Source organism: Nerophis lumbriciformis, linkage group LG24 (assembly GCF_033978685.3).
Source record: "Nerophis lumbriciformis linkage group LG24, RoL_Nlum_v2.1, whole genome shotgun sequence".
Taxonomy (NCBI): domain Eukaryota; kingdom Metazoa; phylum Chordata; class Actinopteri; order Syngnathiformes; family Syngnathidae; genus Nerophis; species Nerophis lumbriciformis.
The window spans coordinates 28,066,467-28,083,515 of NC_084571.2; the positions used below are offsets into that span (position 1 = coordinate 28,066,467).

A 17,049-nucleotide genomic window follows, 5' to 3' on the forward strand; every position below is an offset into this window, starting at 1 on the left:
TATATATATATATATATATATATATATATGTGTGAATGTTGTCTGTCTATCTGTGTTGGCCCTGTGATGAGGTGGCGACTTGTCCAGGGTGTACCCCGCCTTCCGCCCGATTGTAGCTGAGATAGGCTCCAGCGCCCCCCGCGACCCCGAAGGGAATAAGCGGTAGAAAATGGATGGATGGATGGATATGTATAAATAAATAAATGATTTAAAAAAAGTACCACTGAGACAACCAAACACTAAAAAAAGGGGAAATTAATTTTTGGAAAGCTCGTCTTGCTTCTGCACTTGCTGCTTCAATGCTTAGTCTGTTATTAACACTCTCATCACCATCATTCTTACAACCATCATTCATCCTCTCATCCGTTTTACCATTCATCCATTCTATCATTAATTCAATTATACATTCATCCATCATCCATTCTGTCATTCATCCAATCTCTTATTCATTAATGTATACTTTCAGTCAGTCATCAATTCTATCATTCATCCACTCTATCATTCATTCATTCATACATTTATCCAATCACCAATTCTATCATTCATCCACTCTATCATTCATTCATTCATACATTTATCCAATCATCAATTCTATCATTCATCCACTCTATCATTCATTCATTCATACATTTATCCAATCATCAATTCTACCATTCATCCACTCTATCATTCATTCATTTATTCTTTCATTCAATCATCAATTCTATAATTCACCCAATCTATCATTTATTAATTTATACTTTCATTCAATCATCAATTCTATCATTCATCCAATCATCCATTCTATCATTTTTTGATGTATTCATTAATCCAATCATCAATTCTATCATTCATCCAATCTATCATTATTTATCGAATCATCCATTCTATCATTCTTTCATTTATACATCCATCCAAACATCCATTTTATCATTCATCCAATCATCAATTGTATCATTCATTCATTTCTACATCCATTCAATCCTCCATTCTATCAGTCATCAAATCATCAGTTATGTCATTAATTCATTAATTTATACATTCATTAAATCATCAATTCTGTCACTTATCCAATCATCAGTTCTATCATTCCTTCATTAATACATTCTATCATTCATTCATTTATTCATTCATTCCAATCGTCAATGCTATCATTCATCCAATCACCCATTCCATCATTTGATTATTCATTCATTCAATCGTCCATGCTATCATTCATCCAATCATCAATTCTATCATTCATCCAATCTATGAAGCATTCATGTATACATTCATTCAATCATCAATTCTATCATTCATCAAATCTATCATTGATTCATTCATACATTCACTCAGTCATCAATTCTATCATTCATCAATATATCATTCATTCATTTATACTTTCATTCAATCATCAATTCTATAATTCACCCAATCTATCATTTATTAATGTATACTTTCATTCAATCATCAATTCTATCATTCATCCAATCATCCATTCTATCATTCTTTGATGCATACATTAATCCAATCATCAATTCTATCATTCATTTATACTTTCATCCAATCCTCCATTTCATCAATCATCCATCTATCCATTTATTCGTCCTATCATTCATCTCCATACTATCATTCATTCACTTATTAATCAAATCATCCATTCTATCATTCTTTCATTTATACATCCATTCAATCATCCATTCCATCATTCATCCAATCATCAGTTATGTTATTCATTCATTTATAAATTCATCAAATCATCAATTCTATCATGTTTCCAATCACCCATTCTATTTTTCGTTCATTCATTAATTCAGTCATCAAGGCCATCATCCATCCAATCATCAATTCTATCATTTATCCAATCATCCATCCTATCGTTCGTTCATTCATTCATCCAATCATCAATTCTATCATTCATCCAATCATCCATTCTAGCGTTCAAAGTATCTATCCATCCATCTTTATATATTTATTCATTTATACATTCATCCAGTCATCAATTCTATCAGTCATCCATTTTATCATTCTTTCATTTATACATTCATCCAATCATCCACTCTAGCGTTCATCCAATCATCCATTTTACTATTCTTTCATTTATACATTCACCCATTTTATCATTCTTTCGTTTATACATTCATCCAATCATCCATTCTATCGGCCACCCATTCTATCAATCATCCAATCATCAATTTTGTCATTAAAGCATCCATTTATCCAATCATCTGTTCTATCAATTATAAAATCATCAATTCTATCATTTATCCTTTCATCGATTATATCATTCCTTCACCCATTTATCCAATCATCCACCATGTATTCATTCCTCCAATCATCCATTCTGTCATTCCTCTATAAGCCATACTATCATTCATCCATACATCCAATCATCCATCGTGTATTCATTCCTCCAATCCATGCTGTCATTTATCCATCCATCCAATCATCCATTCCATCATTCATTAAGTCATTCATGCAATGACTTATTTTATTTGTTTGGTAATTCATCCATTCATCCTGCACAAACTTGCAGATCAGTCTTGAAGAGGTGTGGCCATCACATCAATCTTGTGGCTAACATCCCGGCCCCACTGGGAAATAAAGATAGGGCTGATGTGTGTGTGTGTGTGTGTGTGTGTGTGTGTGTGTGTGTGTGTGTGTGTGTGTGTGTGTGTGTGTGTGTGTGTGTGTGTGTGACCAGCAGTAAAAAAAAAACCAGTGTGTTTACTAACTGGTTTCCATGGCAATGACTTCAGACAGAACAGACAGAACACAAAAACTATGTGCACTTTTGTTATGAAATGATGTCCCACTAACACACACACACACACACACACACACACACACACACACACACACACACACACACACACACACACACACACACACACACACACACAAGGATGAGGTCCACTTATTCGCATACATTTCTGCATGGTCTCCAGCGGGCATCACAGCGATCAATGTAATCCTTGCCTGTAATGACTTTCTCTTTGGGTCCTTAAAGTGTGTGTGTGTGTGTGTGTGTGTGTGTGTGTGTGTGTGTGTGTGTGTGTGTGTGTGTGTGTGTGTGTGTGTGTGTTTGTGTGTGTGTGTGTGTGTGTGTGGTGGGGGTATTGTGGAGCTGGGAGGACAGAGGATGTGAGATGTTTGCGGTGTAACGATAATGTGATGTCGATTTGGTTTTGCTTACAGTCTGGGGAGATACAAAACAAAAATGTTCCTATTAAAATTGAGACTTTCTTAAAAAAAAACCAAGAACAATCTTTTCTCCAACTATGATGATTGTGTTCTCTTACTAGGACAATGTTTATTCTTGTAAAACTATGACTTTTCCTCTTCAAATTATCGTCATGTTTTGTGCAAAAAAACCTACAAATTATTTGTAACTTTACAACTTTTACTATTTTTTTACTTGTATCATTACTTGTATCACGACTTCCCCGAACATGAGTCTTTAAGCTCTGGCTTCTCCTTGGCACGATCGCTAGCCAAAGCCCAGGCTGCTCTGTATTGTTTACGAATTACACGCGTGAATATATCGCCAAGCAGTTACACTTCCTGTGAGGTATGCGTTTCATGTATTTAAAAAAAATGAAAGAAAATGGTTAATGTATTTTGCATTGGTTGTATTATGTATAATCATGTTGTTTATGTTGCAGTGCATGATGGGATTGCTGCTCAACAACAATCATTTCATTTTCCTCTCTCATCCTTAATCCTCAAAGCAAAAAACAAAAAAACAGAATTCGATGAATATGATTAACTTTTTTTTAGGAAGATTCATTCTTGTCTTTATTCCTATCTGTCACTGAAACAAGCTTTTACAGTTATAAATTGTTTGATTTTATTTTTCAAATAGAAAGGCAGCTATGTAGCTTTAAAAAAGACAAACTGCCTTTTAAAAATAAAATAAAATAATATAAAGTCTTTAAGTAGCAAATCGTCCATTTTAATTCAAGCAAAAGTAACATTCTATGAATTTTTTTTATACCTGTTCACAAAAATATAAAAATATAAAATAATATTTAAACATTTGTCAAAATTATTATTATTAATTTTCACTCCCCAAAATATGTTTAAAATCAACATAAATTATGTACACATTTATCAGTAATGTATTTTTTTTTTATCCCATTCAAAAAAACCTATATAAATGTAGCTGATTATTAGAAATAATCCAACAAAAAATACATATTCAAATAGAGATGGCCGATAATATCGGCCTGCCGATTTTATCGGCCGATAAATGCTTTAAAATGTAATATCGGAAATTATCGGTATCGTTTTTTTAATTATCGGTATCGTTTATTCTTATTTTTTATTAAATCAACATAACAAACACAAGATACACTTACAATTAGTGCACCAACCCAAAAAAAAAACCCTCCCCCATTTACACTCATTCACACTCATTCACACAAAAGGGTTGTTTCTTTCTGTTATTAATATTCTGGTTCCTACACTATATATCAATATATATCAATACAGTCTGCAAGGGATACAGTCCGTAAGCACACATGATTGTACGTGCTGCTGGTCCACTAATAGTACTAACCTTTAACAGTTAATTTTACTCATTTTCATTAATTACTAGTTTCTATGTAACTGTTTTTATATTGTTTTACTGTCTTTTTTATTCAAGAAAATGTTTTTAATTTATTTATCTTATTTTATTTTATTAATTTCTTAAAAAAGGACCTTATCTTCACCATACCTGGTTGTCCAAATTAGGCATAATAATGTGTTAATTCCACGACTGTATATATCGGTTTAGGTTGATATTGGTATCGGTAATTAAGAGTTGGACAATATCGGAATATCGGATATCGGCAAAAAGCCATTATCGGACATCCCTATATTCAAATGTATCATCATCATTATTAAACATTACTGTTTTTATTATTAAAAAATGTTTCAAACTCTTTTTTTCTTTTCATCCCAGTTTGTTTTTTTTATACAGAATTTTTTTCTTTTTAAATCATACAAAAAATGTCACTTTTTTTATTTAAAAAAATGTAATTGAATTCATAAAAAAATATGTCCAAATTAGTGAAATTATTCATTTATGTATTTTTTTTAATTTACAAAATACAGGTCAAATTGAATTGAAAAAAAAAAAAATTAAATGTTTATTTTTTATTTATATCACGCATCAAACTTCCAGGTATTATTACTAATTGTTGGAAAAAAAACATGAAAAGTACTCTTAGATAAATGTTCAAATAATATTTTTCCTCTGATAATATGTAATATAGTACAACGTTTGTATATGCCTGGTCATCATTTGTATTCAGCAGGATGAAAGTGTGCAGTCAAAAATTTACATAGAAATGGAGGCTCAGTCGGAAAAAAAGTCGAATCAAAAGCTGCAATTTGGGAGCATTCACTTTTCTTCCTGGGATAAATGCGCGCTTTTATTTTGTGAGGCTAAAATGTCTGCTCGTGGTTTAAAGGAAAAACGCTTGTCAAAGATCCTTTGTGTAAGAGGCACAATTTGCTGTTTTTAAGTATGCCCTGCAAAAATACTAATCAAAGAACCTTTATATGACACACACCTTGTGTTGTTTTTAGGCACCACTTTATGCCAAAAACTGTAAAAGATCCTCTCTATGACAGGAGTGTGCTGCTGTTCTTAAGCATTTCCTGCACAAACGCTTGTCAAAAATCTGATAATTAACACTTTGCTGTTTTTAAACATGTCCTGCTAAATCATTAATCAAAGATCCTGTATACCACAGGCATTCTGCTGTTTTAGGCACCTATTACAGAATCACTAGTCAAAGATCCTCTCTATGACAAGGACACTTTTCTGTTTCAAAGCATCTCCTCCATACACAGTACTCAAAGATCCTCTATACAACAGGAACACTGCTTTTCCAAAAGCATTTTCTGCAAAATAATCAAAGATCCTATATATGACATGCACACTCTGCTTTTTTGGCACCTATTCCAAAAACGCTAGTCAAAGATCCTCTATATGAAGTTAGTGCTGTGCTGTTTTTAAGCACCGGTTCCAAAACCACTAGTCAAATATTGTCTCTATGAGAAGCACACTTTGCTGTTTTTAAGCATCTCCTGAAAAAAAAAAAAGCACCAATCAAAGATCCTTTATATGTAGGCAACACTTTTCTGTTTCAAAGCATCCCCTGCAAAAATACTAATCAAAGATCCTTTATACAACACAAATATTTCTTTTTTTAAGTACCTACTCCAAAATAATTTCCTTTTATATTATGTATATGATAAGCAACAGTAAAAATAATAATCAAAGCTTCTTTATATGATACAAGCACTCTGATGTTTTTTCGGCCCCTAGTTCAAAAACACTTCAAAGATCCTCTCTATGACAAGGACACTTTTCTGTTTCAAAAGCATCTCCTCCATACACAGTACTCAAAGATCCTCTATACACAGGAACACTGCTTTTCAAAAGCATTTCCTGCAAAAATAATCAAAGATCCTATATATAACATGCACACTCTGCTCTTTTGGCACCTATACCAAAAACGCTAGTCAAAGATCCTCTATATAAAGGGAGTACTGTGCTGTTTTTAAGCACCGGTTCCAAAACCACTAGTCAAAGATTGTCTCTATGAGAAGCACACTTTGCTCTTTTTAAGCATCTCTTGAAAAAAAAAAGCACCAGTCAAAGATCCTTTATATGTAGGCAACACTTTTCTGTTTCAAAGCATCCCCTGCAAAAATACTAATCAAATATCCTTTATATAACACAAATACTTCTTTTTTTAAGCAACTATTCCAAAATAATTTCCTTTTATATTATTTATATGATAAGCAACAGTAAAAATAATAATCAAAGCTCCTTTATATGATACAAGCACTCTGATGTTTTTCGGCCCCTAGTTAGAAAACACTTCAAAGATCCTCTCTATGACTAGGACACTTTTCTGTTTCCAAAACATCTCCTCCATACACAGTACTCTAAGATCCTCTATACAACAGGAACACTGCTTTTCCAAAAGCATTTTCTGCAAAATAATCAAAGATCCTATATATGACATGCACACTCTGCTCTTTTGCACCTATTCCAAAAACCCTAGTCAAAAATCCTCTATATGAAGAGAGTGCTGTGCTGTTTTTAAACACCGGTTCCAAAACCACTAGTCAAAGATTGTGTCTATGAGAAGCACACTTTGCTGTTTTTAAGCATCTCCTGCAAAAAAAACAAAAACAAAAAAAAAACGCCAGTCAAAGATCATTTTATATGTAGGCAACACTTTTCTGTTTCAAAGCATCCCCTGCAAAAATACTAATCAAAGATCCTTTATACAACACAAATATTTATTTGTAAGCACCTATTCCCAAAATCACTTCCTTTTATAATATTTATATGATAAGCAACAGTAAAAATAATAATCAAAGCTCCTTTATATGATACAAGCACTCTGATGTTTTTCGGACCCTAGTTAGAAAACACTTCAAAGATCCTCTCTATGACAAGGACACTTTTCTGTTTCCAAAGCATCTCCTGCATACACAGTACTTAAAGATCCTCTATACAACAGGAACACTGCTTTTCCAAAAGCATTTCCTGCAAAAATAATCAAAGATCCTATATATGACATGCACACTCTGCTCTTTTGGCACCTATTCCAAAAACGCTAGTCAAAGATCCTCTATAGGAAGGGAGTGCTGTGCTGTTTTTAAGCACCTGTTCCAAAACCACTAGTCAAAGATCGTCTCTATGAGAAGCACACTTTGCTGTTTTTAAGCCTCTCCTGCAAAAAAAACCCCGCCAGTCGAAGATCCTTTTATATGTAGGCCACACTTTTCTGTTTCAAAGCATCCCCTGCAAAAATACTAATCAAAGATCCTTTATACAACACAAATACTTATTTTTAAGCACCTATTCCAAAATCACTTCCTTTTATATTATTTATATGATAAGCAACAGTAAAAATAATAATCAAAGCTCCTTTATATGATACTAGCACTCTGATGTTTTTCGGCCCCTAGTTAGAAAACACTTCAAAGATCCTCTCTATAACAAGGACACTTTTCTGTTCCAAAGCATCTCCTCCATACACAGTACTCAAAGATCCTCTATACAACAGGAACGCTGCTTTTCCAAAAGCATTTCCTGCAAAAATAATCAAAGATCCTATATATGACATGCACACTCTGCTCTTTTGGCACCTATTCCAAAAACGCTAGTCAAAGATCCTCTATATGAAGGGAGTGCTGTGCTGTTTTTAAGCACCTATTCCAAAACCACTAGTCAAAGATCGTCTCTATGAGAAGCACACTTTGCTGTTTTTAAGCATCTCCTGAAAAAAAAAGCACCAGTCAAAGATCCTTCATATGTAGGCAACACTTTTCTGTGTTTCAAAGCATCCTCTGCAAAAATACTAATCATAGATCCTTTATATAACACAAATACTTCTTTTTTTAAGCACCTATTCCAAAATAATTTCCTTTTATATTATTTATATGATAAGCAACAGTAAAAATAATAATCAAAGCTCCTTTATATGATACAAGCACTCTGATGTTTTCCGGCCCCTAGTTCAAAAACACTTCAAAGATCCTCTATATGACAGGATGGTATGCTGTTTTGGGGCGCCTACAGCAAAATTGCTAATTAAAGATCCTCTAAAAGACAGGAGTGTTGTGGTGTTTTTAAGGACTGACTGGAAAATACTACTTAAAGATCCTAGTCGCTAGTCAAAGATCCTTTTAAAAATAGGAATGTTGTGCTGTTTTTTAAGAACCGAATGAACAATATTCTTCAAAGATTCTCTTTTTTTAAGGACGGACAGCAAACAATATTAGACAAATATTTTTTAAATGACAAATGATGCTGATTTTAGTCACCTCCTGCAAAAACACGAGTCAAAGATCCTCCGTATGACAAACGTTGAAGGCTGAATTTTGTCTACAAAAGTGATTTGGTTTCAAATAATTTGAAAAATAAAACAGTAGTGACTTTTAATCTCATCATTTTGAGTTTTTTATCTCATAATTTCAATATTTTGTCTCATAATTAGGAGTTTTCCTCTCATGATTTTGACATTGTTGGGGTATTTTTACATATGCATGTCAAAGTCAAAATTATGAGATACAAAATCGAAATTATGAGATAAAAAGTAAAATGTATGAGATAAGAAAATCAGGATTATGAGACAAAATGTAATTATTATGCCCGACTAATTATGCATACAATAACTTTTTATTACATAATTTCAAGTTTTGTAATCTCGTAATTTAGAATTTTTTATGTCATAATTTCGACTTTTTTTATCTCATAATTTCGAATTTTTTTTTTGTCTCATAATTTCGACTTTTTTATCTCCTAATTTCGACATTTTGTCTAATAATTAAGATTTTCCTCTCATGATTTCGACTTTTTATCTCATAATTTCAACTTTTTTCTCTCATAATTTTGACTTTTTGTCTCAAAATTTCGATTTTTTTAATTTAGATTTTTTTAAATCTCAAAATTTCGATTTTTTTTTTTCTCATAATTTCGACTTTTTTATATCATAATTTTGACTTTTTGTCTCTTAATTTTGACTTTTTTTTAATCTCCTAATTTCGACATTTTGTCTCATAATTAGGAGTTTTCCTCTCATGATTTCGACATCTCTATGATTGTTGGGGTATTTTTGCATATGCATGTCAAAGTCAAAATTATGAGATACAACATTGAAATTATGAGATAAAAAGTAAAATGCATGAGATAAGAAAATAAGGATTATGAGACAAAATGTCATAATTATGCCCGACTAATTATGCATATAATGACTTTTTATCTCATAATTTCGATTTTTTTATCTCATAATTTCGACTTTTTGTCTCATAATTTGGACTTTTTTATCGCATAATTTCGACTTTTTGTATCATAATTTCATTTTTCTTTATTCTTATTTTTCACTTTTTATTTTATAATTTCGATATTTTTTATCTCATAATTTCGATTTTTTTTTGGTCTCATAATTTCGACATTTTGTTTCATAATTAGGAGTTTTCCTCTCATGATTTCGACATCTCTATGATTGTTGGGGTATTTTTGCATATGCATGTCAAAGTCAAAATTATGAGATAAAAAGTAAAATGTATTAAGTTAAGTTAAAGTGCCAATGGTTGTCACACACACACACTAGGTGTGGCGAAATGATTCTCTGCATTTGACCCATCACCCTTGATCACCCCCTGGGCGGTGAGGGGAGCAGTGGGCAGCAGCAGTGGATGCGATAAGAAAATCAGAATTATGAGAAAAAATTTAATAATTATTCCCGACTAATTATGCATGTAATCACTTTTTATCTATTAATTTAAATTTTTTTTAATCTCATAGTTTCGATTTTTTATCTCATGATTTTGATTTTTTTATCTGCTAATTTCGACATTTTGTCTCATAATTAGGAGTTTTCCTCTCATGATTTCGACATCTCTATGATTGTTGGGGTATTTTTGCCTATGCATGTCAAAGTCAAAATTATGAGATACAAAATCGAAATTATGAGATAAAAAGTAAAATGTATGAGATAAGAAAATCAGGATTATGAGACGAAGTGTCATAATTATGCCCGACTAATTATGCATATAATGACTTTTTCTCATAATTTCGATTTTTTTATCTCATAATTTCGATTTTTTGTCTCATAATTTCGATTTTTTTTTTGGGGGGGGGGGGACGACGTGGCGCAGTGGGAGAGTGGCCGTGCGCAACCCGAGGATCACTGGTTCAATCCCCACCTAGTACCAACCTCGTCATGTCCGTTGTGTCCTGAGCAAGACACTTCACCCTTGCTCCTGATGGGTGCTGGTTAGCGCCTTGCATGGCAGCTCCCTCCATCAGTGTGTGAATGTGTGTGTGAATGGGTAAATGTGGAAGTAGTGTCAAAGCGCTTTGAGTACCTTGAAGGTAGAAAAGCGCTATACAAGTACAACCCATTTATCATTTATTTATCATAATTTTGACATTTTGTATCATAATTAGGAGTTTTCCTCTCATGATTTTGACATCTCTATGATTGTTGGGGTATTTTTGCATATGAATGTCAAAGTCAAAATTATGAGATACAAAATCGAAATTATGAGATTGATTGATTGATTGATTGAGACTTTTATTAGTAGGTTGCACAGTGAAGTACAAATTCCGTACAATTGACCACTAAATGGTAACACCCGAATACGTTTTTCAACTTGTTTAAGTCGGGGTCCACTTATTGATTCAACAATAACAAGTACAATGCATGAGATAAGAAAAACAGGATTATGAGACAAAATGTCATAATTATGCCCGACTAATTATACAATGACTTTTTATCTCATAATTAAAAATTTTAAAAATCTCATAATTTAGATTTTTTTTTAATCTCATAATTTCAATTTTTTTGTCTCATTATTTCAATTTTTTTTAATCTCATCATTTCGACATTTTGTCTCTTAATTGGGAGTTTTCCTCTCATGATTTTGACATCTTTATGATTGTTGGGGTATTTTTGCATATGTATGTCATAGTCAAAATTATGAGATACAAAGTTGAAATTATGAGATAAAAAGTAAAATGTATGCGATAAGAAAATCAGAATTATGAGACAAAATGTCATAATTATGCCCGACTGATTACGCATATAATGACTTTTTATCTCTTAATTTTTAATTTTTTAATCTCGTAATTTAAAGTTTTTATCTCCTAATTTCGATTTTTTTTGTCTCATAATTTAAATTTTTTATCTCATAATTTCAATTTTTTTGTCTCATAATTTCGATTTTTTTATCTCCTAATTTCGACATTTTGTCTCATAATTAGGAGTTTTCCTCTCATGATTTCGACTTTTTATCTGATAATTTCAACTTTTTTATCTCACAATTTTGACTTTTTGTCTCATAATTTCGACTTTTTTTTATCTCATAATTTCAATTATTTTAAATCTCATAATTTCGATTTTTTTTTGTCTCATAATTAGATTTCCTCTCATGATTTCGACATCTCTATGATTGTTGGGGTATTTTTGCATATGCATGTCAAAGTCAAAATTATGAGATACAAAGTCGAAATTATGAGATAAAAAGTAAAATGTATGAGATAAGAAAATGAGAATTATTAGACAACATGTCTTAATTATGCCTGACTAATTATGCATACAATTACTTTTCATGTCATATTTTCAATTGTTTTAAATCTCATAATTTCGATTTTTTTTCTCTCTCATAATTTCGACATTTTGTCTCATAATTAGGAGTTTTCCTCTCATGATTTCGACATCTCTATGATTGTTGGGGTATTTTTGCATATGCATGTCAGAGTCAAAATTATGAGATACAAAATTGAAATTATGAGGTAAAAAGTAAAATGTATGCGATAAGAAAATCTGAATTATGAGACAAAATGTCATAATTATTCCCGACTAATTATGCATGTAATGACTTTTTATCTCTTAATTTCGACTTTTTATTTTACATTTACGACTTTTAATTTCATCATTTTCCGGGTTGGGGAGGACCTCTTGCCCCAAGTGGGGGAGTTCAAGTACCTCGGAGTCTTGTTCACGAGTGGGGGAAGAGTGGATCGTGAGATCGACAGGCGGATCTGTGCGGCGTCTTCAGTAACGCTGTATCGATCCTTTGTGGTGAAGAAGTAGCTGAGCCGGAAGGCAAAGCTCTCGATTTACCGGTCGATCTACGTTCCCATCCTCACCTATGGTCATGAGCTTTGGGTCATGACCGAAAGGACAAGATCACGGACGGGTACAAGCGGCCGAAATGAGTTTCCTCCGCCGGGTGGCGGGGCTCTCCCTTAGAGATAGGGTGAGGAGCTCTGTCATCCGGGAGGAGCTCAAAGTAAAGCCGCTGCTCCTCCACATCAAGAGGAGCCAGATCAGGTGGTTCGGGCATCTGGTCAGGATGCCACCCGAACGCCTCCCTAGGGAGGTGTTTCGGACACGTCCGACCGGTAGGAGGCCGCGGGGAAGACCCAGGACACGTTGGGAAGACTATGTCTCCCGGCTGGCCTGGGAACGCCTCGGGGTCCCACAGGAAGAGCTGGACGAAGTGGCTGGGGAGAGGGAAGTCTGGGCTTCCCTGCTTAGGCTGCTGCCCCCGCGACCCGACCTCGGATAAGCGGAAGAAGATGGATGGATGGATGGCATTTTGACTTTTTTATCTCATAATTTGGATTTTTTGTCTCATAATTTCGACTTTTTTATCTCGTAATTTAGACTTTTTTGTCTCATAGTTAGTTTTCCTCTCTTGATTTCGACTTTTTATCTCATAATTTCAACTTTTTTATCTCATAATTTTGACTTTTTGTCTCATAATTTCGATTTTTTTAATCTGGATTGATTTCGATTTTTTTTTAATCTCAATTCCTTTTTTTTTTTTTTTAAATCTCATAATTTCGATTTTTTTAATCTCATAATTTCGAGTTTGTTGTCTCATAATTAGGAGTTTTCCTCTCATGATTTCGACTTTTTATCTCATAATTTCAACTTTTTTTATCTCATAATTTTGTCTTTTTGTCTCATAATTTCGCCTTTTTTTAATCTCATAATTAATTTTTTTTTTAATCTCATAATTTCGATTTTTTAATCTCCTAATTTCGACATTATGTCTCATAATTAGGAGTTTTCCTCTCATGATTTCGACATCGCTAATATTGTTGGGGTATATTATGTGTATTATTTATGAATTAATTAAACATTTATGAACAAATGTTTCGGGCGTTCAACAAAGTCTGACTCAGCAATTCCACCTTGACCCTTCATCTCGCAGCCTATTACCTTTCAGTGACGTAGAGGTGGGCGTGGCCTCTCACCTCATGCTTTCAGCTTCCAGCAGCCGGCGGTCAGTCACTCTGTCAGCCGCATCAGAGAAGCTCCGCGCCGGCCGGGTTGCAAGGAATTCACCGCTAACTCTGCTCCACTTTTGTTCCGTCGGTGCTCGGTGGTCTTCTAGGATCCTGGATGACATCCACCACCAGGACCACCAGGACCACCAGGACCACTAGCAGGACCACAGCGCACCTCTGACCGGCGAGCATGGACAACCAAGGCAGCCGCTGTAAGATCGTGGTGGTCGGGGACGCGCAGTGTGGCAAGACGGCGCTGCTGCACGTTTTTGCCAAAGACTGCTACCCGGAGGTAGGTCCGAAACAACTTTACCATTTGTTTGTACTGACCAGCTTGAACATGAAACTAACATCAAAGTAAAAATGCTTTTTAAAAAAAAAAGCACATTTGCTGGACAATTCATTAGGTACACCACTACTATATGATCCAATTTAGTTACTCTTTCAACATCCATTCATCCATTTTCTACCGCTTGTCCCTTACTGTACTTCCTTTATGTTTTGTTGGTTATAAACATGTTGGGAAACAGCTCTCAGGAGAACGCATCAACCTAGTCCGGGGGTCAGCCGGGCTCTAGAGCCGCATGCGGCTCTGTAGCGCCGTCCTAGTGGCTCCCTGGAGCTTTTTCAAAAAATGTGTTAAAATGGAAAAAGATGGAGGAAAAAATATATTTTTTGTTTTCATATGGTTTCTGTAGGAGACACACACCTCCCTAATTGTTAGAAATCCCACTGTTTGTGTTATGCATGCTTCACTGATGAGAGTATTTAGCAAGCACTGTTTTGTCCTACTAACTTGAACTCATCGTAGTTTGTTTACATGTACAACTTTCTCCGAAAGACGTGTTTTATGCCACTCCTTTGTCTCATTTTGTCCACCAATGTTTTATGCTGTGCGTGAATGCGCAAAGGTGCGCTTTGTTGGTGTTATTGACTTGTTGGAGTGCTAATCAGTCATATTTGGTCAGTGCATGACTGGAAGCTAATCAATGCTAACATGCTATTTAGGCTAGCTGTATGTACATATTGCGTCATCGTGCCTCATTTGGAAGTGTATTTGAGCTCATTTAATATCCTTTACTTTTATAATTTTTGTATATAATTTAGTTTTGCATGTCTCATGACACATTCATTATCTGTATGTAATATTGGCTGCATTTCAGATAGTTGTTTGTGTGCCATGTTGTTCCAGACCACAGCAAACATTACCTAGCTTGCCAAAGATTGTAATAAATCCATTAAAAGAAGACAGCCTGCCGTTTCCTTTAAACATGGACACACACATCTATACCTTTGGCCATTAAAAGCCGGTCATTTCCAGGAGTTATCTCACCTTCTAAGTAGCCTCTGATTTACTAATGGTTTCTAATGTTGTAAAAATGTGTAGAATAAATATTACATTTCAACATTTCTGTCAACGAAGATTTGCTTCAGCCTGCGACACACAGTCATTTTGATAGTAGGCTATTATAGCTAATATAGACACTCACGTCATGTGTTGCCTTCATTATAAGACTTGTATACAGCTTTTCATTTTTCGGGGCTCCAGACAGATTAGTTTTTTGTATTTTTTGGTCCAATATGGCTCTTTCAACATTTTGGCTACTAGTATGACACTAGTATGAGAAAGTGTCCAACATTTTTGATTGGTTCTCCACAACAGCATATGGAGTTTGCATGCATGATTAAATGAGCACGACAAGACTTTATTCACTTCTACATGAGACATTTCGGAACCTGAAAACAAGAGACATTAACGTCTCCTTATTAAGACGACATAGACCAAGGGCGTCTAACTCATTTTCATCATGGCCCACATCGCAGATACCAAAGCCCTTGGAGGGCCGCTTCATGGTAATATTACACAGTTTCCATTTTGTTGGATTATTATCGTCGTTTACCAACAAACTAGTGGAAAAACCTGCTTTGGAATCAATAGTCAAAGTGACAACTTAAAGGCCTACTGAAATGCGATTTTCTTATTTAAACGGGGATAGCAGGTCCATTCTATGTGTCATACTTGACCATTTCGCGATATTGCCATATTTTTGCTGAAAGGATTTAGTAGAGAACATCGACGATAAAGTTCGCAACTTTTGGTCGCTGATAAAAAAAGCCTTGCCTGTACCGGAAGTAGCAGACGAGTAGCGTGACGTCACAGGTTGTGGAGCTCCTAGCATCTGCACATTGTTTAAAATCATGGCCACCAGCAGCGAGAGCGATTCGGACCGAGAAAGCGACGATTTCCAGCAAAAATATGGCAATATCGCGAAATGATCAAGTATGACACATAGAATGAATCTGCTATCCCCGTTTAAATAAGAAAATCACATTTCAGTAGACCTTTAATGAACATTTTATTTGGCCCTGCGCCAATCAGAGACCCTGGTATATTTTCCAGACCACACAGCCAACTACTACAGGAGACTCGGCAGTTAATTAAATATCAGTGTTAGTAGGAGTGTCTGAATATTTGAAACTCATATATACATTTTTATTTTTTTCAGAGCTACGTGCCCACCGTGTTTGAGAACTACACGGCCAGCTTTGAGATCGACAAGCACCGCATCGAGCTGAACATGTGGGACACGTCAGGTGAGTCGCTCAATGTGTCGACACCATGTTGTATGTCGCATGTTGTATGCATACTTGCCAACCTTGAGACCTCCGAATTCGGCAGATTTGGGGGATGAGGGGGTTGAGGTGGTCGGGGTTAAGGGGGGAGGAGTATATTTATAGCTAGAATTCACTGAAATTCAAGTATTTCTTATATATATATATAAATAAAATAAATACTTGATTTTCATTGAATTCTAGCTATATATATATATATATATATATATATATATATATATATATATATATATATATATATGTGTGTGTGTGTGTGGGAAAAAAATCACAAGACTATTTCATCTCTACAGGCCTGTTTCATGAGGGGGGGTTCCCTCAATCATCAAATCTCTTGATGATTGAGGGAACCCCCCCTCATGAAACAGGCCTGTAGAGATGAAATAGTCTTGTGATTTTTTTCCCACACACACATATATTGCGCTCTACTACGGTATCGAGCACTATTTTTTGGATAACCTTATTAAGACATATATATATATATATATATATATATATATATGTATGTATGTATGTATATATGTATGTATGTATGTATGTATGTATGTATGTATGTATGTATGTATGTATGTGTATATATATATATATATATATGTATGTATGTATGTATGTATGTATGTATGTATGTATGTATGTAT

At 34.3% G+C, this 17,049-nt stretch overlaps 1 protein-coding gene across 1 annotated transcript in view; it reads left to right on the top strand.

Moving 5' to 3' along the window:
- The first annotated feature begins 13,798 nt into the window (after nt 1–13,798).
- The window catches only part of rnd2 (Rho family GTPase 2), a 105,539-nt gene continuing 102,288 nt past the window's right edge, over nt 13,799–17,049 (top strand). Inside the window, exons 1-2 of the mRNA XM_061982226.1 lie at nt 13,799–14,072; nt 16,288–16,375. Of these exons, the coding sequence (XP_061838210.1) occupies nt 13,971–14,072; nt 16,288–16,375 (190 nt within the window). The 5' untranslated portion in view covers nt 13,799–13,970. The remainder of the gene's footprint in view (nt 14,073–16,287; nt 16,376–17,049) is intronic.